The sequence below is a fragment of the Aspergillus karnatakaensis genome (assembly GCF_047715665.1).
Source record: "Aspergillus karnatakaensis strain CBS 102800 unplaced genomic scaffold BJY04scaffold_12, whole genome shotgun sequence".
In the NCBI taxonomy this organism is placed as follows: Eukaryota; Fungi; Ascomycota; class Eurotiomycetes; order Eurotiales; family Aspergillaceae; genus Aspergillus; species Aspergillus karnatakaensis.
This window is the reverse complement of record NW_027395724.1, coordinates 135547-157229: the sequence shown is the minus strand read 5'-3', so window position 1 is coordinate 157229 and position 21683 is coordinate 135547. Positions and strand designations below refer to the sequence as shown.

The window sequence follows — 21683 nt, the reverse complement described above, 5'->3', positions numbered from 1 at the left end:
TTGAAGATTGGATACCTGCCTCGCGGCAATTTTGGCTCTTGTGAAACAACAATGTTGGATGGAACTTACAGGAAAGCAGCTTGATTATGTTTCTAGCGTCGGAGTTAACTCGCCTGGTGGGGTGCTTCGGAGTTCTACTTTTGCTATCTCGTCTGCCATGAGGTCGTTGCTTCTCCTATGAACCTATCTAATCTATCGCGCCTCCTTGAGCGGCTTATTATTCCTCATTTGCACAGGGACCTCCGCAGCGAATCTGAGCGCGCACGCGCATGATTTCGTGTCGATGCTTCGACTGACAAACTCCGATGTGCTTGGACGCTGACAAATCTCAACCAAGCAGGTCTTCTGAGCCTTTGTAAAATGAATACTCTTCACAGACATTCCGAACGCTGATGAATATACTTTCGTTTCCAGTGACGGAAAAAGCTTGAAAGCTGAATGTAATGTCCTGTGACCTTGAATACCGGCGGCCGTATGAGAAACCTGGTTGGCCAAGCTGTTCAATGCAAAGCAGAAATATGCTGCTGGAAGTGAAGTCTCGGTGACTTCTGGTTATTGTGCCCTGATTTCAAGACCGACCCCCAATCTCGAGTCTTAACGAGAATATCAATGTTGGTAATAGCAGGCGCGATTTTAAGGTGCACTGGTCCGCTCAATCGATTCATTTGTGAAGACCGTCTGTTCAACTGCAAACGGAACTTCGGAAGGTCATCTCTGCGTCAAGAACGTAGGATACAGCGAGGCGAGCCGATTTGAGAATTGTCACCCTTGTAACCAGCCGGCAGTATTCATGTTGGCTTTACTGAGTCTGTCTGTGTCTCTGTTTTCCGTTCCTTTTTACGGTCTGCGAGTTTACGGCCGCGCTTGTCTGTTTGAGGGAAGCGTTTCACTGTGCCACAAGCATTGCAACGAACCACGCGCACTTCAGCCCATGGCTTTTTGGATCCTCGGCTAGGGTTTATAATATCTTGTGTGCTGTTGATTCCGACGAGCAAGAGGGTATCGCAGCGCTTGCAGAATGATCTTTTCTGATCGATCGGGAGCCGGAGTTGTGATTTCAACGAAACTCCACGCATCTGCGAGACGAACAATCGGGAAATTTGGGAATTGCGCTCATAGCCAGCGGGATTGGCGTGCGATGGCATTGGCGCAGGTTCTGGGGTTATTTTCTCTTCGGCTTTTGCGACATCTTCGGTCGCGGCGGTAGTCGTCTTCGCTGACTGTAGATATGTGGCCGCTTTGTGTAGAAAGTTAATTCGCGCGCGTATGTGACTGTTGACACCCCCTCCAGAGCCCTTTTTGCTCTTTGCCTTTGCCATTGCGGGGTGAATGATGTTCGCAAGACAAACGTCGAAGTCGCTGGAGCTCTGATGTGGCAGCTTGGAGCTAACCCAAAGCGGGATCGACGCGGCTCCGCCAGTGACTAATAGATGTCACGTGAATGCAGCTGCTGCTTTCTTCATCCCTCGCGACTTCACCTCCATCTGTTCTCCTCCATCATCGACCTCCCAGTCCTATCCAATTCATCTCGCAGCTCCTATAAACGCGGCTGCCAGTCTTTAAACTATTCGATTTTGGTCTTGAACTCCAGTTTTCGACCTCACCAACACCGTTTACCACACCACTTTCGGTACTCGACACGCGCTGCTGTAATCAGCCTTTTGCCCCTGCTTACGATCTCATACCATCCCGCTATAATCTCTCAACATGTCTCACGAGGAGGATCTCATTGACTACTCCGACGAGGAGCTTCAGACCACTGACGCCGCAGCCACCACTGCTGCCCCCGCCGCCAATGGGGCTCAAGCAAAGAAGGAGGGTAGCGAACTGACGGTTTCCGGTGGCCGTGCGGATAAGAAGGGAAGTTATGTCGGTATTCATTCGACCGGTTTCCGCGACTTTCTGCTCAAGGGCGAACTTCTACGTGCTATCACCGATTGCGGTTTCGAACATCCTTCGGAGGGTTAGTCCATCACATTCTTTCCCAATAGCTCTCCTCCATAGCTCCATGTTGCAACGTCCGTCCATCTCCTCGGGAAAGGAAGAAATCTCAGTCGCTCCTGTCATCTGTTCTCTCGTCTCGGGTCTCGGGCGCCATGGAAGATGTGTCTCATGAACACGGACAGGCCACGCCGCGCGGAAAGTGCTCCAACAGCTCATACCTGTCGCTTCATAGCTTCAGTGATACACGGCGGAACCACCGATTTCGCCGAGGTTGTCCCCGGAATCTCGTCTTGAGCGACTCCGGGTGAATTCATGCGCAGTTGAAACAGGGGGGGCGTCTTGCCAGACATTGGTTGGAAGACGCCGTCGCGCAGCTGGCCAAGGGGTCTAGACGTCGAATCTATTCTCCAGCGGTTACCCTCATACTATGCCATGCTTATGGCTTGCACTTTCCGATACAGGGCGAATGAGATGGGCCTGGGACCTTTGACCCTTGTAGTTGATTACTCGGGGGATGGACGGACCTTGGGACGCGACTTGCCTTTTGTCTTTCAAGTTTCATGGATCGAACCAAAGTCTAACATACCGTTCCGCCTCATCACAGTCCAGCAAGTCTGCATTCCCACCGCCATTCTCAACGTCGATGTCCTCTGCCAAGCCAAGTCTGGTCTCGGTAAAACCGCCGTCTTCGTCCTCACCACTCTTCACCAACTCGAGCCTGTCCCTGGAGAGTGCTCTGTTCTCGTCATGTGCCACACCCGTGAGTTGGCTTACCAGATCAAGAACGAATACGCTCGTTTCAGCAAGTATCTCCCCGATGTGAAGACCGCTGTCTTCTACGGTGGTACTCCCATCCAGAAGGATATCGAGGTCCTGTCGAACAAAGACACCTTCCCTAACATCATCGTCGCCACCCCCGGTCGTCTTAACGCTCTCGTCCGCGACAAGAAGCTTTCCCTCCGCAACGTCAAGGCTTTCGTTCTCGACGAGTGCGACAAGATGCTCGACCAGATCGGTAAGATTGGCCTTTTTTGCTTGTCGGAAACCCCACTTACATGTATTCTAGATATGCGCCGCGATGTGCAGGAGATTTTCCGCGCTACCCCGACCGACAAGCAGGTTATGATGTTCAGTGCCACCCTGTCTCAGGACGTCCGACCCATCTGCAAGAAGTTCATGAGGAACCCGCTCGAAGTCTATGTCGACGATGATACCAAGCTCACCCTCCACGGTCTGCAGCAGTACTACATCAAGCTTAGCGAGGCTGAGAAGAACCGCAAGCTGAACGAGCTCCTCGACAACCTTGAGTTCAACCAGGTTATTATCTTCGTCAAGAGCACAATCCGCGCCAACGAGCTCGACAAGCTGCTGCGGGAGTGCAACTTCCCCAGTATCGCTGTTCACTCTGGTGTCAGCCAGGAGGAGCGGTAAGTAATCTCGGAGACCGTGTTTGGCGGCTCGCTAATGAAATCTAGTATCAAACGCTACAAGGAATTCAAGGAGTTCAACAAGCGTATCTGTGTTGCTACCGACGTTTTCGGACGTGGTATTGATATTGAGCGAATCAACCTTGCCATCAATTACGATCTCCCCGCAGATGCCGACTCCTACCTGCATCGTGTCGGTCGTGCCGGTCGTTTCGGTACCAAGGGTCTTTCCATCTCCTTCGTCAGCACTCCTGAGGACGAGCAGGTTCTCAAGGACATCGAGAAGCGCTTCGAAGTTGCCCTTCCGTAAGTTCTCCCAGCTACAAGACGTCAATCACATACTAACCAAGTTTCAGTGAGTACCCCGAGGGTGGCGTTGACTCCACCACCTACATGGCTTAGACGCCTGCAGCTCGCTTGAGCTCGTTCAATATCGGTTACTGGATTTTCTTTCTATCTATTTCGCCCGTTGTTTTGCTTTTGGCGCGCTGGTTCCGGATGTAATTTGTCTCGTGTGATGCTCTGGGAAGGGCATCAGGACATCTAGGTTTAAAAATATGTATTCGCAATAACATGCAACAAGAGATGTCTGAACCCCACTTCCCACTCTTTCTATGTACTTATATGGACCAACCCATCTCTTCTGAATATCCCAACTTCAACCGGCCCTCAACCCCCTCGCCCTCTCCACCCAATTCCTCGCAGCAACATCAACCCCTCCCTCCCGCACACACTCCCCCTCCACAACCGCCACAACCCGCTCCAACCTCCCCTCACCCTCACCCTCATATCCATGACCAGCCGGAATCCCAACAACCCCAATATTCCGCGTACTCGGAATCCTCAACAACGTCCTCGTAACCTCAAACCCCACCTCCCGAGCCACCGAAACCAACTTCTCGGTCAGAGCGCCATACGTCGATTTACTAAACCCCGCGGAATGCGGCGTTTGCGCTGCTTGTTTGCTAGCCCGCAGCGCGAGGAGAGACCCGGATGAGGGGTTTGGGCTTGTGAGACTTTCTTCCTCTTCCTCGTGTTCTGGATTGTTAGATGTAGATGTGGATGTAGATGTAGATGAAGATGAAGAAAATTGCTGCGGTGGAAACCGATACCGGGATCCCGAGAGAGCGTGCGAGCAGCAGGGGATCGCGAGGAATGGGGACGGTGAGTCTGGGTTTAGGAGTGTGCTGAGGAGGGGCGTCCAGAGGGTGAGTTCGTCGGCGTGGTTGGAGATGATAAATGTTGAGGCGGGGAAGGCGGGGGGTGTTGCGGTGTGGGTTTTGATCGATGGGGGGAGGGTATAGTTATTATCTGGTGCAGTTGTGGTTGATGGCGAGAGAACATCCGCGAATGGTTTCGGGATGTATATCTCCTCCCTTAGATACTCCTGGACTGATCCCGGAAAGATACTCCATGTTTTCCGTCTGCGGGCGTCAAACCCCCAGCCGCTGTAGCCCTCGGCAAGGAGGATGTAAATCAGCACGCCGTTTCCGCAGGCTATGTCTACGAAGCCTGGGAATGTTGTACCGGTGCGTAGACCGCTGTCGCCAATTGACTTCGTCATAGTCTCAGTCGAAGTGCCGTCTCGCTCATCCCCCGGCACAACCGCATACATATCCCTCCACAACTCGATTAGAAAAGCCGCAACACCCAAGTCCTCGAACACATGCTTGCTCGGCTCCGTGTCCTCGACCCAGCGTGCACACAGATCACCCGCGTACTTGATTTTCAGCCGGGAGTAGGTATCCTGGACCCTTGAGCGCGGGATCACGTTGTCCTTGATTGGGGCGTAGGGGCTTGCGTTTGTGGCTGGGGAGGATGTTTCGGTTAGGCGGCCGCGTGTGATGCGGATTTGCACTTCCAGGAGTTTGGTCAGGGTGCGTTCTAGGCGTGGGTGGATTGAGGTGTTCGGGTAGGGGAGGATGTGGATTGACATTGTGCCTGGATGCTGGTTTGATTTTGAGCCTTGATTTGATGTGGATGGGCTGGCAGTGTTGGGTGTGTATTCGTAGAGGAGAGCCAGGGATTGGAGGAGAGGGTGATAGTATGGTAATTCATCCTTTGAAGAGACATGAGGCGTATAGATGACCAAGAACCGCTCCGTCGAGCTGATATTCGTGGAGCTAGAACCCGTGTAGAAATGGCATGTCTGATCCAACGGCTGATCGAGCTGCGAGTTCCTGGGGATCAACTTTCTTACTACTGTCCTTGTCAAGTCAAAGCCAGGAATATCTCGCGCAGGCGCAGGGATTACTGCAGGATCCCCCGCATGCCCTGATTCCGTTCCATGATTCTCTGCCTGACTATCGAACAAGATATCCGCTCGAAATAGCACAGTCGAGTTCATGCCCGGATTTTCCATAAGAAAGGTTGTCGTGTCTTGAATACTTTCTGTTGTATATGGGAGGTTGGACTCGGTCAAGTCCGGCGAGGTCACCCATTCTTCTGTCGGGGTCGCGAGCACCGGGGACGGCGACAGTGTCTCAGACAAAGGCTTCCCAGACAGGCGCGCCCCATCCCGCAGGGACTTTTTGCTCCGGGCCATCGCTGAGGCTAGTCTTCTGGTACAGCGTGGGGAGAGGGAAGTAAGTTGATTCTCTAATCTTGCCGGGGGAAAGACTTGCTTAGTCAGGATTTAAGCGAGGTTGGTATACTTCGTTTCGAAGAAACCATCATCGACTTTAAAAAGAGAAACAAAATGCTTCGGCTAGTTTGACCCCAATGGCCTCTAGAGGACGACAGAGAAGATGACAGCCGGACTGTAAACATAGCAGGTGGCGCACAGCTGAGGGGTGTTGCGGAATCAGGTTTGATCCCTCCCTACCTACTCTCTCTTTCTTTGTCTGATATGGTACCTAAACGTGTACCCTGCGTACGGTCGACACTAATCCATGTCAATGCATTAATCCTGGATGTAAGTGGTTCTGTGCTCACGTTCACCCGGATGGCTGATTTCCCCCAAAGTTTCCTCTTAGGGATGGCCGGAGACATTTCCAACAACACCAGATCTGCGGCGCACATGCAAGCGGTGATGCCTGGAGGCGATGGAATTTCTTACGTTGCATAGAATCTTCTTTGTCTCGCGAGTTCTGCTGCGACATGGGCCACTGGGGCTGCCTTACCTGTTGACCTCATGGAGGGGCAACAGCCGCATAGGAGGCTTACTCTTCGTATAAGAAAGCCTCACGTCGGTATTCTAGAAGAAGATGCAGTTTTCCCTCACCCAATCCTTCCTCATCTAACCCATAAAGCACCAGGCTTTGTAGTTGTTGCGTAGAGATTGTTGGAGGAAGGCGGGCTTTTGGCTTATCCGGTGAGGATCATGGAAGGGGGATGGCAGGGGGCGTTGGAGGGGCTGAGTCTTCCTGAAGAAGGGAGAGTGAGTGTTGAAAAGCTCGTTGATAATGTGGCAGACCCATTGTAGGTATTGTCTATCGACTAGGTACTAAATGAGACATGGAAAACACAGGCAAAACTTAGGAAGTTCTAGCCGCTAGGACAAAGTCCGCCGCCTGGTCAATGGTGTCTTGCTGCTCCTTGACAAAACCGAGAGCCTGAGCCCCGGCAAAGGTATCATGAGGGGCTCCTGTAATCTCCACAAGCTTGACCCGGCACCCTATCTCCGTCAGGTTCTGGGCAAACTTGGAGTGAGAGTCATGTAGAATCTCAGCAGTGCTAGTCTGTAAGAACACTGGCACATCCGTGTAAAACTCCCTTCCAAGCGGGTGGATATATGGATAGGCTTCGTGCGTGGCATCCCATTCATCCGGGATATAAGAGCGCATAGCCCAGGCCCCCAAATCGCCAAAGATAAAATCCGTGCTGGCATTTCGGTGGTTATCATATTGGTGGCTAGGGGCTGTGGGATCAACCCACGGACCCCAGAGAAGGGCGGCCCGCGGACTTGGAAGCTGAACGGCCCCCTGTTCGTCCTTAATATAGCGTAAAAGGTCCAAAACCAAGTTTCCACCCGCAGAATCCCCAGAGACCACGATGTTTTCTGGGCGGATGTTGAGGTTATATAAGAGATAGGTATAAGCCGTGACGGTATCCTGGAGAGCCGCAGGGAAGCAGGTAGCTGGATGAGAGTCGGAAAGTCGGTATTGAGGCATCAAGGCAGGACATTCCAGACGCTTGCTTAATGCAATGGGGCCCCAGCCTGCCTCAGCGGGACGAGCACCGCCAAGCACGAATGCTCCGCCGTGGAGATGAAGGATAACCAGGTGCGGTGTCGTGTCTGCTGGCGGCGCGGATTCGTACCAGAATGCGGCTATCTTGGAGGGTTGGACATCTGGGTTGCTGCGGAGGATGCCAGCGTATAGAAAGGCGTCTGGAGGAGTGATTGAGTCGGGATCAAGCAGAGCAAAGCGTGCTTTGTCTGGACCAGGGTTGAGGAATTTGGAAGTGCGGAACTCGACGGTGGTAGCAAATCGAAACCAGAGATAGATGAGCTTCGTGGTTACAGCCTGGCGGAAGGTGCGGCCTTGGCGGGTGATTGGGAGGAGATAGTAAATCAAGATGCTGGACAGCCGGAGAGGCAGGAAGGCAAGGAACAAGGTTGTATAGATGAATTTAAATGGGTGGCGCGTGAAGAGAGGACGAGGGGAAGCCATGCTGAAGGGTGGTGAAGTGCTTCATTCCTGGGGAAGAGAAGAGGCAGATGAGATACAGGTACCCCTTATATAGCCGGTACAAGGTGCAATAATATCACCACAGAGTCCGTCAGCCGAAATAAAAGAGCCCCTTTACCCCGCTCAGCAGCTGGATATCCCCGGAATAGCTCGTCTTGGCTATGGATGTGGCTGGCTGTAAGCCCTAGCTCGTACTGAGCCCTGAAGATGGTACCAACTCAGGCTACCAGCTCAACAGTTTCATGAGGGTTACACTCGTATACTGAAGCTAGAACGGGAATGTTCATCTGTTTGGAGATAAGACGTACCCCCGTGGTCAGATGGATTTTCTATAAGCCCTAATGCCGTCACCCCCGGTCACATTGGGGCTCTTACGTCGGTTGTCATGAGTATTTTGTTTCTCGAGGATAACGGCTAAACGACCATGAAGCTCAGCTATGTAGCTGTGTGGGTTATTGCTGTGGGTAGTAAATCCGACAATCTCCTACCAATAGGCCAAGCGGAGAACGACCCTAGGATTTTACAAACCTCAAAGTTTTGTTCTCTCTTTCTTATTATGAGTTACGATTCATACATCGTGCTTGTAAAGATCAGGATCCTCTGCATTTAAGTAGTCTTCTAAAAATAGTCTCAGCCCTGCTGACATAGAGAATAGGCTGGCAATCCACTGCACTCTAATCATAGACTCCGGGGCCCCGGGCACTTTCCCAGAAACTGGAGCTATCAGGCTCAAAAACAAGTAAGGAAATGATATGGCATGCATGTCGTGTCAATATATTATCTGTTAGGGCATCTCTTACCTAAACTTATGCAGCTGTGATCCACCCCGCCTCAAGCTCGTTATCTTCTTGCTTTATCTTGATCTATTCTACCATCCCTGGTATGTAGTCTATGCCTGACCAGGGGCCATAGAAATGATACTAACAGCTTAGATGGCAGGAATATGCACACAATCGAACCGAGGTAATTTAATCTTCTTGCACCTAGCCAGGTAAGCACGGACTCTGAAATTTGTAAGTTGAACCCCTTATTCGCTTTTGAAAACCGGACTTTAGGTCAAATGGGCGGGACAAGTGCTGAGAGTCTGAAGAAATAGCCCAAGTGGTTAGCAAGATATGGACATATCCAGCAGTAGGACCACGGAGCCCTCGACTCCTGCACTGTCGGACAATACCCCCAAGCCTAGACCAGCAGCAAACATAAGAAACAAGGATTGGAGTCTAGGCTTGGCATGATGATGAGAGTTGGAGTCAAGATTGCTTATAGCTCCATAAGTTCTACAAGCTGAAGCTTGTTGTTGGTCAAGTGCTCTTGCGTATACTTAGCAGAGAAGGCGTGATTTGAATCTTCAATTCATGCTACAATGCTGTATTAGGGATTACGGGGGCTCAACACTGTCTGGATGCTGGGCTATCATCGAGTCCGAATGTGCTTTAGAAGTTAATATACTGATCTGATTCTTTCCCTATGGACCCATGGTGAGGGGCTGTCAAACTACCTGAACTCCCTGTCATACTAGTCATAGTGGAGCTGCTAGTAAGCTATTCTCTCATGCAGAGTAATAATTGCGACACCGAGATCAAAAGTTGGAGATGCTTTGGCCAGACCAGGAGGAGCAATATAAAACTACGGGCAGTCAGCTGTTCCCCGTTTCAAGAATCTACCGGCCTACAAGTCCCAGAACTTCAGCAAGCAGACTCAAGCTAAAGTTGAATTGCAAAGCAACCATGGAAAAAGGAGTAGTAGTCTCCGGGGCTGAGCCATCTGGCAACGATGTTGCAGAGATCCTACATGCTGAGGCTACTCCTGAGGAGGAGAAGAGGATTCTCCGCAAGATCGACCTGCAGTACGTCAGAGTCAATTTAGTTTCGTTGCAGCAGAATACTGACTAAATACAAGCATCATTCCAGTTATGGGTCTCTGCTATATGCTTCAATATATGGACAAAGTGTCGCTGGGATATGCTACACAGTTGAATTTGCGAACAGATCTAGTAAGTACGAGTCGAGCCCTCAACACCAAAACCATCTTTGACAAATATTCTTTCCAAGAACCTGCACGGCAGCGAATACAGCTGGTGCTCCTCAGTCTTTTACTTCGGATACCTTTTCTGGAGCTGGCCAAGCAGCTACATCTCCGTCCGCTTCCCGTTAGGTAAATACCTCGGGGCATCCGTAGCCCTTTGGGGCGTCGTGCTTTCAACCCATGCCGCATGCAAGGGCTTCGCCGGTCTTCTCACAGCCCGTTTCTTCCTCGGCGTCACAGAAGCCGCTGTTGCGCCTGGCTTCTCGCTCATCACCGGTATGTTCTACAAGACAAAGGAGCAGCCGTCGAGGTAGTACCCATACCATAACACCATGAACATTTCAAGATCCGCGTAGCTAAGAAATAATATAGAATGGCCCTCTGGTTCCTCGGCAACGCCGTCGCAAACGTCGTCTCCGGTCTCATCGCCTACGGCATCGGCCGCATTGACTCGCCCATCGCGCGCTGGAAACTGCTCTTCATCATCCTCGGCGTCGTGACCATCGCGTATGGTATCTTTCTCATCTTCGTCCTCCCGGACTCCCCCTCGCGAGCGTGGTTCTTGACGCCCGAGGAGAAGAAGATCGCGCTGCACAGGACACTACAGAACAAAACGGGTGTTCTGGATGAAGGCAAATTCAGGGTTTCGCAGATGATAGACGGGCTGACGGATCCGCAGGCTTGGTTGTTGGTTGGGTATAGTATTTCACAGAATATCCCGAATGGGGGGTTTAGTTCGGTAAGTACCAGTACCATGACCCATTTCTGCATGGAAAGATGGTTGCTGATACCAGCTGGGTCACAGTTCAGCAGCATAATCATCAATGGCTTCGGCTTCAGCGAGCTCAACTCCCTCCTCCTCTCTGCCCCCGGCGGCCTGCTACAAATTGCAGCCATCGGCGCGATCTGCATGGCTGCGACGCACCTCCGCAAGAGCCGCATCATCAGCATGATTATCGTGATCCTGTTCGCGCTGGTAGGAGTCATCTTGATGAATACCCTCGATGACTCGAACCGCTGGGGCCGGTGGGTGGGTATCTTCCTGCTCGGGCCCTTCGCAACAAGCATCCCGCTTTCACTCAGCCTGATTACGTCGAATGTAGGCGGGCTGACGAAGAAGGCGACGGTCTCTGCGATGCTGTTCCTTGCTTATTGCGCGGGGAATATTATTGGGCCGCAGCTGTTCTTTGAGAGCGAGGCGCCGAAGTATCCGGTTCGTGCCAGGTCATCTTTCTTTCTTTTACTTTCTTTTTCTGATATGTGGGTGGGTGGCTAATGCGGTGTGGTGTGGTGGATAGAGTGGGCTGAAGGGGGTCCTTGTTGGGTTCGCCCTTGCGATTTTCTTCCTCATGCTGCTGTATGTCTACTATGAGGTTGAGAATTGGCGGAGGGATAGGAAGCATGGACCGGCTGATCAGGCTGCGGACTATGTCACGGAGGACTTCCTGAATCTCACCGATAGGCAATTGCCATCGTTTAGGTATACGTTGTGAGTGCGGGAGGAGGCTGAAGGAGGGTTAGGGCTACGTGTCCTGCACTTATTTGGATGGAGAAGGAAATCAACACCGCGATTCTGTATATAATTTGAGAAAGGACCTATTGGTGCGGACGCACTGAAAGTGTCGAGCAGTTAGAGTATTACTCTCTGCTGGTACGTCGTCTCGGTACTGTTAGCTAACAAGATAAATAGCAGTGCAAGCTCTGAGGCTACCTAGATACAGTAGCCTCCCTTGTTCACGTGTCTAGTAGCCCTATGGCTCTGGATTAGCTAGATGTTCAATATTGTCTTATTCCTCCATAGGAAGTGGATATCGGATTCAATTCATGCAGGCGCCCGAGATAGGGCGAGGAGGCTCATGATACAAGAGTTGGTATCAATGCAACCACAACGTCAACTAGTGTGCCTCTTAAATATCAAGAAATAAAACCTATGTGAAGAAGCAAAAAGAACTTACAGTATTACTAGGCATGAGGCTTAAACAACATAAGAAAAAATACTCAATCTTCAGCTGCCAAGTCGAGAGGGTTACGTGGCGATGGTACCTAAGCATCAGCGACTTCCAAGATTTACATGTACAGACACACTTCTTTGGGAAAGCTGTAGTGCTTACGGACTCTATCCAGTATAAAGAAGACCCTGGTCATGTCTTGTACGGGGATGCGATGGTGGGGAGTGGGTCGCTGCAGCTAAGGTCTTTGAGACTGAGCTTGAGGGATATAAAGGAAACCCTTGCTATAAATACTGTAGAAATAAGCAATTAGAAGCTACGGACTTTGATACCCCGCCTCTGACTAGACGCAAAAAGCTGATTCGTCATGTGTAGAGATCGACGAAGCCAGATGGCCAGGGGATGAACAAAGGGCTGACTGTGGGTGATGATGGCCACCTGATACTGCACTTTGGATTCTATCCAGGATACCCAGGATAGCGTAAGTCCTGAATAGATGATTTGGACTCAACATATAATTGTTGTGGGCGATCTTACTTACATATCTCAAGAAGAACCTCCAATGTATGGGAAGCGCCGGTCTGTAGTGTAACTTGTCCGACGGTATTGGGTAGGAAGATCCAAGGCTCCGCGGCAGATCACCCCCCGGGCGACTGACAAGAGAAAGAGTTTCTCTCCGGTGGTCCTTTGCTGTGAGGTGGAACAGCTCGGACTGGGGTTGAAGGCCGGAGGTAGCTGAAATCGGTGACACAGTCTGTTTTTAAAGAACTCGAGAAGCGTGCTCCGTGATTGGATCTGGCTACCCCGACTGCAGGGAATGCTGGTCTTGCTCTTGCCCCAGCCGATTCCACGTCAATGCCGACTGCTCGAGTCAGCCATAAATTGCGGTGGAGGCTGCTGAGGGGCTCTCGTCGGCGATTTTGCTCCGGAAGATGCTGGCATTCTCTTATTTTAGTGGCACTTTATAACCTCATGTCTTATGCATTTACCCAGTGGCTCTCACCATGTCTACCTCGACCTCCTGGACGGGCCATTACCGAGCCGTTGTGCTGTTTGCGCTGGCTATAGCCTTTGAAGTATTGGCCATCGGGACTGTTTCGTTGCGCTTCTACTCGAATTATCTCAGAAAGCGGCGCATTGCTGCACATGATGTAGCGATTGTGGTTGCATTGGTCAGTGCTGTTCCTAACCTTTAAGAAGCAATGAGGCTGATAACGACTGTTCAGATTTTCTCTACCGGCCTCGTTGTTCTTATGATAACTGGCAAGTAGTGCCCTTGGCTTACGGTCATCTAATCCTTTTTTGCTAAGACATGCGACAGCGGTCATCATAGGAGGCTTGGGACAACATTCCTGGGAGCTATCCAACCGTGAAGTTCAGATAGTTCACTTCAGAAAGGTGAGGATCATAATACATTCAGTACTTTCCACTACTGACATCGGCACAGATCTTTGTCGCCAATACTCCAATCTGGGGAGTTGCAATCAGTGCTGTCAAGGTCTCCATGCTCCTCCTTTACGGCTACATTTTCCGGAGCGAAACCATTTTCCGCTACATATGCTATGCATGCATAGCCTTCCAAGTCTCTTGGGGAATCTCAGTTACCCTCTCCTCTCTATTGCTCTGCCGGCCCTTGAAGATAAACTGGTATCCCACTATCCCAGGCGACTGCGGAAGCACAAAGGCACACTACCTGTCGATGCACATAATCAACCTGCTGCTCTACGTAATCGTGGGCCTCCTCCCAGTCCCCATGCTCTGGAAACTGCGAATGAAGCGCCGAAAGAAGATTGAGATAGCCATCATGTTTGGCCTAGGCACGGCGTAGGTCCCTCAATCCACAAATCCATCCATCCATGTCCAATGAGCCAACGTACTGACATATCGCAGAATCTGCATCATCACAATCTTCCGCATCGACACGGTCAACGATCTTGTTGATGACGACATCACATACACAACAACCTCTCTCAGCGTCTTTACGATCCTCGAAACCCTCCTCGGCGTGATCCTCGCCAGCTTGCCCTTACTACGCCCGATTCTCGATCGAATCCTTGGTTCCCGCAGCATGAGCAGGGCCAGTACACCCAACCCGCGCATCTCGGGCCAAGCGTCAGGGAGCCGGCCAGACTATTACTCCCGATTCAGCTCGACGTCGACCCGGGCGTATGTGCAGAAGGCCTCGAAGCCGATTGACAATACCACAGACTCGGCGGCTAACCTCACTACCGTGGAGAACGGCGAAGGGTTCGAGTTCGAAGAGCTTGGTCATCGACGGCCAGACAATTCTTCCATCTTAGTTACGAATACTTGGAACGTCGAGATGGGCCCGAGCAAGCCCAGTGACGAGGAACGGCCTAGTCAGGGATAAGTTAGCGAGTTAAAAAAAAAGTCAAATCAATTCTATTCTACTTATATCTAGTCAGTTCCAAGCGAGCACGGACTCGATGCAAGAGCCATTGATCCAATAACAGTCTGTTTATTATTACCGAAGCAAAGCCCACCTTGCATTTTGGGGCTTCAAATATATCCTCCTCGCTGGCCCGATTTGCATTCCGCCGAGTTTGTCACTGGGCTGAAACGCCTCCCGGCAGTCTGAGACTGGGACCGGAGTATGGATGGATGCTGCGGGTTGTTTCTCTGGCGGGATTCAATTCAGGCTACTCTGTTTTAGATTGTACCAACTAGTTTCTAACAAATAGTTAGGTAGTGGTGGGTGTTTGAATGGCAGCAATTCGCTTGATGGTCTGAAGCTCGCTCTGCCATAAGGTAACCGTGCATAAGGCCTCAATCATGCCTACGGGCAGTAGTACTATACTCCTCTACGTGCTGACTCCGACTTCTACCCGTCTCTGCTTCAGCCCTCGGCAAAGATTCCCTATTCTATAATCGGTGGCAGACATGAGAAGCCGAGAAGGACAAGTGTGGTAGCTGGATAGGTGCATCGATTCATCTCAATGATGGCGCTGCTCCAGAGCGAAAAGCAAGCACGTATCAACCATTAGGTACCTCATAGACTAATATTTAGTGTTCCCAGGACGGTAAAGAACGGTGTCTCAAAAAACAAATAGTACATTCCATTGTGTCCAAGCTATGAACAAGCCTTCACGAAAGCATCTTCTGCATCTTCCTCCTAAAGCCGAACAGACCCTTTTCTCCCGGCGCAAGTCCCCAGGTCGTCTCATTCTCTGAGCCCGAATCAGATTCCTTGCCTTTACGAAAGCCTTTTCCCGAATCAGACATGTTGTCTGGGTCAGTGACATGTCTTGCGTTATAGACATTCTCTTGATCAGAAGCTTTGCCTGCGTCAGAAATGTTACCACTGTCGGAGATATTGCCTCCGTTAGAATCACAATCTTTGCAATCTTTACCCTTTGCCTCGTAGTTGGCGTAACTGTTACCGCTGTTGAACGTATTACCCTCATTAGACTTCAAGCCATTGTAGGTGACATACTGTGTCGGCTGGGTGCTGGGCTCGGTACCTGCGATAGCAACTGGTCGACGAGTAATTGGCTTTCTTTCAGGTACAGGGCCAGGGCCAGAAACAAGAGGCTCAGGAGCGAGAGGCTCGTCGTCGTTGGTTTCACTAGCATGTTCCTGGATAACAGGGTTGAGAAGGGCCCTGATCTCCTTCTCAGCTTCGGCTTCAGCTTCAGCGTCTTCGCCTCTGTCGACCATACTATCGTCGGCATCTTCGTTATATCCCTCACTCTTTTCCTTGTTATCTTCGTCTCCACCCTCTGTTGCAGTGTCATCATCTTCGTCATCATTCTCATCAGGCCACCAAAAGTCATCGTCACCATCAAGGACTTTCCTCTCAGCAGTGGTAATGTCTGCCTCGAGCGCAAGTAGCGCAGACTTGAAAAGACGACTTTCTGCATGCGCATCTGCCCCATGTTCCAAAAGAGCCTCAACAGTATCTTTTTGCCGGAAGTGCACAGCATAATGCAAAGCTTCGACGAGAACTTCGGATGGTGGATCGAGTGACAGCCATTTCTGAACGTACTCTTCCATTCCGTTGGCAGCCGCCGCTGCAAAGGCACTGCCATAGTAGCCACCTTGAAGGAAAGGGTCGGCATCGTGCTCTAGGAGCTCGTCGACAATCTCCTCGTCCTCCATGTGGCACGCTGCCTGTAAGGGTGTTCCATATTTTCCGATGACGAGGTTTGGATTCGCTTTCTTCTCGAGTAGATGAGTGACGACGTCTGTCGTGGCAACGGCGGAAGCTAACTGGAGAGGGCTGCCTCGTTCGTGCACGGTCTCTAAGTCTGCCTCGTGCTCTAAGAGCAAGTCAATAAGTCCGATTGGCTCGTCTGCGTACATTGCCGCATGCAGTGCACTGCCGTAATCACCCCCAGTCTCGGTAGCATCGGCACCATGTTCGAGCAGTAGTCGGACAAGGTCCAGGTTTTTCGAGACGACAGCGGCCTGGAGAGCACTGTGGTACTTGCCACCGGTGGTGTTTACATTTGCTCCATTGTCCAGCAATAGCTCAACCCACTCCAGGTTTCCGCTGTGAGCAGCAGCCTGGAGAGGTGTGTGGAGTTGGCCGCCCTCCTGGTTGACATTGACATGGTATTCCAACAAGACATGCACGCATTCAGTGGACTTTCCCTCTGCGATCGCACGGTACAGCGCGCCGCCCCATTTGCCAACATGATTGATATCCAGTCCCTGTTCGAGAAGGTATCGCACCGAGTCCTCGTCTCCGACGCTGGCGGCATTGGTAAGTGCCGTGTCATTATCTGCGTCTTTGGCATGTAGATATGCACCGTGGTCAATAAGGAGTTCTAAGCATGACATGGGTAATTCCAACGCTGCATTTGTCAGAGCAGTATCCCCATCGGGGCTCTGAACGTTGACATCAGCTTTGTGAGAAATAAGCAACTGCAGCATTTCCTCATCGCCACAGTCCGCGGCGGCAACAATGGCATATCCGTAGTCGCTTCCCTCAGTGTTCGGATCAGCACCATGTTCCAGGAGCACCCTCACAATCTCTGTATTGCCCTGGGCACAGGCGGCCGTCAGAGGTGTCCCATACTCGCCCGAGACTTCAGGGTTTGCCTGAGCTCCACGATCGAGAAGGATTTCGACGTTTTCAAGTGTTCCCTCATAACAAGCCGCTTGCAGAGCTGTTCCGTAGTCAGAATTTGGATAAACACGGCTTGAGTGTGCCCCTTTGTCTAGCAGCATTTTCAAAATCTCGGTCGTTCCATCATATGCAGAGGCTTGAAGTGCGTTCCCGTATCTATATATGGTCAGCAGAGAACTACTTATCGCAGTGTTTGTACTTACTCGTCTCCCTCAGCATTTGGATCCAGACCCATATCCAACAGGACTCGGACAGTTTCTTCATATTGATAATCCACAGCTTCGTAAAGAGATTTTTCCAAGATATGCGCTTCCACTCCGGCTGCTGTCAAGATTTCGACAATTTCGGTATATCCACTGCTTGCGGCCTCGTAGAACGCCTCTCCGCGTGCAATATTCGGGCAGTTGGTGACTAGAACGCGCACCACGTCGGCTTTATCACCACGTGTGGCACTGAGCAAAGCCTTCTCATGATACTCTGGCCGTTTGTCGTACTGGAGCAGTAGCTGGACAATGTCGGCATTCCCACCCTCCGCTGCTATCTCAATTGGCGTGGATCCTTCCGAGTCTACTATATCCCACCTGCAGCCTTCTCGGAGCAGATACTCGGCAATCTCCAGTTCGTCATACTGGCATGCTAAGCACACCGCATTGCCATCCGGGAAGTCTACGGTTGGATTTAGCTCTGCGCCACGATCTAAAAGAGCCTTGACAATATCCAGCTCGCCGCTTGAAACTGCTGCGTTCAGGGCCGTAAGCTTTGGCCCTCCTGTGAGATTAGGGTCGGCTTGACTTTCGAGCAACTGTTGCACGATCGAAAGCAATCCCGCTTCGCAGGCCATATAGAGAGGCGACCCCGACTTCTTATTTGGACAGTTCACTCGTGCCTCATGGTTCAGTAAGAACATGGTAACTTCCGGATTGCTAGACCTCACAGCGGCGTGAAGTGCTGTCTCGTGCTCTTCGGTGGTTTGGTAGTTGATTTCCACTCCTGCAGTATGCAGGCGCTGCACCATGTTCAGGTGTCCTCTGCGACAGGCCCAGTACAAAGGTTGAAAGTCGTATGTATCAATCGCATGTAACTCTCCATCATGCTGATCAGATTTGAGGAGCAGATTTGCTAGTGGTACGTAACCAAAGTATGCGGCGATGTGCAATGCCGTAGAGTCGACATCAAAGGCGAGCCCCTCGCTAGTCTGTGCTTCGCTGGTTGTGAAGTCGGCATAGCTTCGGGACCACTCGGCGCGCTCTTTCGACTCTAATAGCCAGAAGACGTCCGCGACTCCGAGGTTGTCGACTATATCCGCCGTGGCTTGCAGGGCGTGCTCTATCCACTGTATTACGGGATATCGGAGTAGGACTTTACCAGCTTCTGCTGGCGCATCCGTGGTGGGCTCGGGCTCTGAGTCCCAGTTGTAGTTATCGTCATCCTCGCTTTCAACGTCAGAGTCCGCGATATGGTCATCTATCTGGTTGTCGGCGGTGACAGGGTGTGCTTCAGTCTCTTCGCCTGCTTTGACGGCTGCAAGGACGTAGTCAAAGCATCGCAGAGCGATGACACCGTGCTGGATCTGCTCCGTCCCCATTGAGAGCCAGTCGCTAGCCTTGGATCTCAGAAACTCCCTGACAGACGTATGGCTTAGTTGCACTTTGATATCTGACCCGACCTTAATCATCTTGGTCAGTGCACCGCATCGCTCGACATGTTTCTTAAGCGCAGTTCGATTATCTCGGTCTGTTTCTGGAAGGCCAGCTACTATTGCCAGTTCCTGTAGTGTTGGGGGAGCCTGAACCAGAAGCAGACATCGCAAGATTTCTTTTGCGTATTCAACCTCGATGTCGATCCCTCGGAGCACCTATGCAGCGTCATCAGTGTTTAATCAAGTACTTCAGGAACTGACTGTACCTACCCGGCGGGAAACCTGATCGTACATAGGATAAAGGTCTGTAGGCAACTCCTCCAGACGGGCTCTCACGGCATTCTGGGAGAGCTCCTCGTTCTCCAGCTCAAGGCATACGAGGTTCACCCAGTCGTAGTTCGATTTGCCCCTCGCTCGAAGAGCGATGAAGCTCTTGACGAAGTACTCCAGAGGTCGGCTGAACTTTCTCTCCTGTGCAATCTGGGTGACCTTCTGGCTCACATACATCCTGAGGTCATCGTCCTGCCTATCAGAGTTACTGCCGTCATCCAAGTTGAGAATCCTGGCCCCGTGGAGAAATCCGTGGAGATCATCCCTGGGAGCGCTGAGGAATAGCCACTTAACTAGTGGTCCACTGGGAGCATCTTCATCATCTGGCACAGGTGGCCGGAAGGAGGTGACGGCGCCCAAGAGCTCTTTCCGCGACTCCAGGTCGATCTGGTCCAGGCTGTTGACAACAAAGTACACCGTTCCCAGCGAGGGATCGCTGAAAGCCATCTTCAGGCACTTCCACAAATCCGGCAGGGAGCTGAAGTCGAAGTCTGCGTCGCTCTTCCCTCCGGCTTTGGAGGCAGGGTCGTCGCCAAAGAAGTGGCGCGCCAGGTCTTTGCGGATCCTCAGCAGCTGCCACGCCAGGGACTTGAGAACGTTCAGCCCATTGCTTTTGTCTTTGTCCTGTTCGTCGCAAAAGAAGTGCCCTAGGACAAGTGATCCATCATCCACCCCTTGCACTCGCTGCGTTAACTCCTCTACGATAGCAAGGGCAGCCATGGTCTTGCCTTTGCCTGCGCTTCCACAGATCCACATGGTCTGCGACGAGCCTTCGTCTCGCCATCCGGTATAGTCGTCATTCTGCTGAATCCAAGATGAAGGCTTCATGCCTTTTGCAAGGCCACTGACCAGCCGTATGGTGTTGAGATCCTTCCGTGGGTTGTTGACTTCCAGGCTCTCGAGAACCTTGTCCACGCGCTGATCGTTTACGATATCTTGCTTGAGAGCTTGATCTTGTCAGTCTTCCCTCTTCAAGTAGACTCGGCAAGTTACGCACCATCCTGCCGCAACTTGATTCTCCTAAACGATTGGTTGACCATGTCCTTTAGCGAGCCTGACAACTGTCGGTAACAATGGTCTTTGGGCCCTTCAAACTTGTTCATTTCGCTATGATTCCGAGCCCAAGGATGACGCGGCTTTCCCTCCAGTGATGCTGATCTCTCATCAACAATGACGGCCTATGGAGGTGAGATGATGTGGCATGTTAGGACCAACAGCAGGACCGCTTACATTGTAAGTCTTTTCTTGCTCAAAGTAGCACTCCACGTCAATACGCGTATTCCCTACATCCGCCAGGAATTCGTCTCTCAAGTCGTCCAGCTCGGAGGACCCCGACTTCATTGTCTTAATGAGGCTTGTGTAGTTGGCCTGTCCTAGGACACTGCCCACCGTCCCGATGAGCTTGCCCCAGGACTGCGCTGCAGATCCATGGAAGGGAGTTCCCAGAAACACACAGGCAGTGATGCAGTCGATCAAGCCTTTGTAGCGCTCAGATTCACGTTTTGCAATGCTGACAGCCTAAACAGATATGTCGTGGTCAGCAAGGATCTTCCGGCATGAACTGATTCCGACCAGAGCCGACCTTTGAAACAACCAATCCTCCGAGGCTATGACCGACGAATATGATAGGTCGTTTCTTGTTTTTCTATTGACTCATGGTTAGTACAATTGCAATTCTCCATAGCTCTTCCACTTCGTCAACACATACACATTCCCGTCTATCCACCTTGATAGCTTCAAGCAGATCATGTCCGATAACTGGGAGCCGGATATCGACCGCATCAGGCCCATACCACTGGGACCGGTATCCATACACCAATACTCTTGCCTGCGGAATTGCCTTTGGGAGCATTGTATTGTCGCGTAGCCAGTGTACCCCCTTGGATATCCACGTGTATGTCATGTCGGACCCGAGACCTGGGACAGCGATGATTCTAGAGAGAGATGTGTCAGATATCTTACGCTTCCAATATCATAAGAGCCGATGGTACTAACTCGACGCATTTTGGATCGGCATCAAAATCCTTAGGGGCGTAGAGTTGGTTGAGGCCCTGGGTTATATTCTGTCACACGTTTAGTTGTGAGACCGCCTGGAGTACAGAAGTGGGGGTAGATGATCATCTCATGAGACCCCGTACCTGTTTATCGAGCTTGGAGTGCTTCTTAGACTGCACTGCAGTTGGCTGTGAAGGGGCTGCCATTGCTGCGTGGTGTACTTGATGCGAACATGCAGAATGGTAGATGGGCGGCTCCCTGACGAATGCCGCTGACATCTTCGCAGCTAAATACAAGGTTCAGACACCAGGTGTTCTGGCGGCACTCGACACGCGAGGCTGAGAGAGCTAGGCAGGGATTCATTGACGAGAGACCAGAACGAAGGATTGGTGATGACCAGGGCTCAGGGTATGACGGGTGATCCAGGACATGACTTTCGGCCATACACCATCAAGACAGCTCCAAGTCGAGGAGGGAGTGGAAATTTGACCTATCAACCAAAGGAGGACATCCATGGTGACGTGTCCTCTGCGCTGACTGCGTTCACGCGAAAGGCTGGAGCTCTACATGTACCCAATCTTCAGGCGGATGCGGTTCGGAACGAGATGCCTTGCATTCCAGTTCACACCCACTTCCCGTCTGCTGCATGCA

General features: G+C 51.4%; 7 protein-coding genes across 7 annotated transcripts; 3 read left to right on the top strand and 4 right to left on the bottom strand.

Annotated features, from left to right (window-relative positions):
- Positions 1-788: 788 nt before the first annotated feature.
- BJY04DRAFT_215791 (ribonuclease P Rpr2/Rpp21/SNM1 subunit) lies at positions 789-1319 on the bottom strand (the record flags this gene model as incomplete). Its single annotated transcript, XM_073715565.1, has 1 exon — positions 789-1319. One exon carries the CDS (start codon positions 1317-1319, stop codon positions 789-791), a length of 531 nt encoding a protein of 176 aa, XP_073573713.1.
- Positions 1320-1513: 194 nt separating this feature from the next.
- On the top strand, positions 1514-3859 carry BJY04DRAFT_18568 (ATP-dependent RNA helicase SUB2). The gene is made up of 5 exons (XM_073710802.1): positions 1514-1963; positions 2549-2959; positions 3011-3371; positions 3420-3677; positions 3728-3859. Exons 1-5 carry the CDS (start codon positions 1708-1710, stop codon positions 3771-3773), a joined length of 1332 nt encoding a protein of 443 aa, XP_073573712.1. The 5' UTR covers positions 1514-1707; the 3' UTR covers positions 3774-3859.
- Positions 3860-4029: 170 nt separating this feature from the next.
- Positions 4030-5916, bottom strand: trm44 (tRNA (uracil) methyltransferase; the record flags this gene model as incomplete). The annotated part of the gene is made up of 1 exon (XM_073715564.1): positions 4030-5916. The coding sequence occupies one exon, from the start codon at positions 5914-5916 to the stop codon at positions 4030-4032; it is 1887 nt and encodes a 628-aa protein (XP_073573711.1).
- A 931-nt stretch (positions 5917-6847) lies between these two features.
- Positions 6848-7984, bottom strand: BJY04DRAFT_215788 (Alpha/Beta hydrolase protein; the record flags this gene model as incomplete). The annotated part of the gene is made up of 1 exon (XM_073715563.1): positions 6848-7984. The coding sequence occupies one exon, from the start codon at positions 7982-7984 to the stop codon at positions 6848-6850; it is 1137 nt and encodes a 378-aa protein (XP_073573710.1).
- A 1745-nt stretch (positions 7985-9729) lies between these two features.
- BJY04DRAFT_206129 (major facilitator superfamily domain-containing protein) lies at positions 9730-11520 on the top strand (the record flags this gene model as incomplete). Its single annotated transcript, XM_073713675.1, has 6 exons — positions 9730-9848; positions 9902-9995; positions 10054-10337; positions 10400-10766; positions 10833-11240; positions 11326-11520. 6 exons carry the CDS (start codon positions 9730-9732, stop codon positions 11518-11520), a joined length of 1467 nt encoding a protein of 488 aa, XP_073573709.1.
- A 1460-nt stretch (positions 11521-12980) lies between these two features.
- BJY04DRAFT_215786 (uncharacterized protein) lies at positions 12981-14347 on the top strand (the record flags this gene model as incomplete). Its single annotated transcript, XM_073715562.1, has 3 exons — positions 12981-13148; positions 13424-13800; positions 13867-14347. 3 exons carry the CDS (start codon positions 12981-12983, stop codon positions 14345-14347), a joined length of 1026 nt encoding a protein of 341 aa, XP_073573708.1.
- A 734-nt stretch (positions 14348-15081) lies between these two features.
- On the bottom strand, positions 15082-21238 carry BJY04DRAFT_215785 (ankyrin repeat-containing domain protein; the record flags this gene model as incomplete). Its single annotated transcript, XM_073715561.1, has 9 exons — positions 15082-17224; positions 17272-18923; positions 18978-19984; positions 20035-20215; positions 20268-20555; positions 20620-20682; positions 20746-20971; positions 21033-21100; positions 21176-21238. 9 exons carry the CDS (start codon positions 21236-21238, stop codon positions 15082-15084), a joined length of 5691 nt encoding a protein of 1896 aa, XP_073573707.1.
- Between the last annotated feature and the right edge of the window lie 445 nt (positions 21239-21683).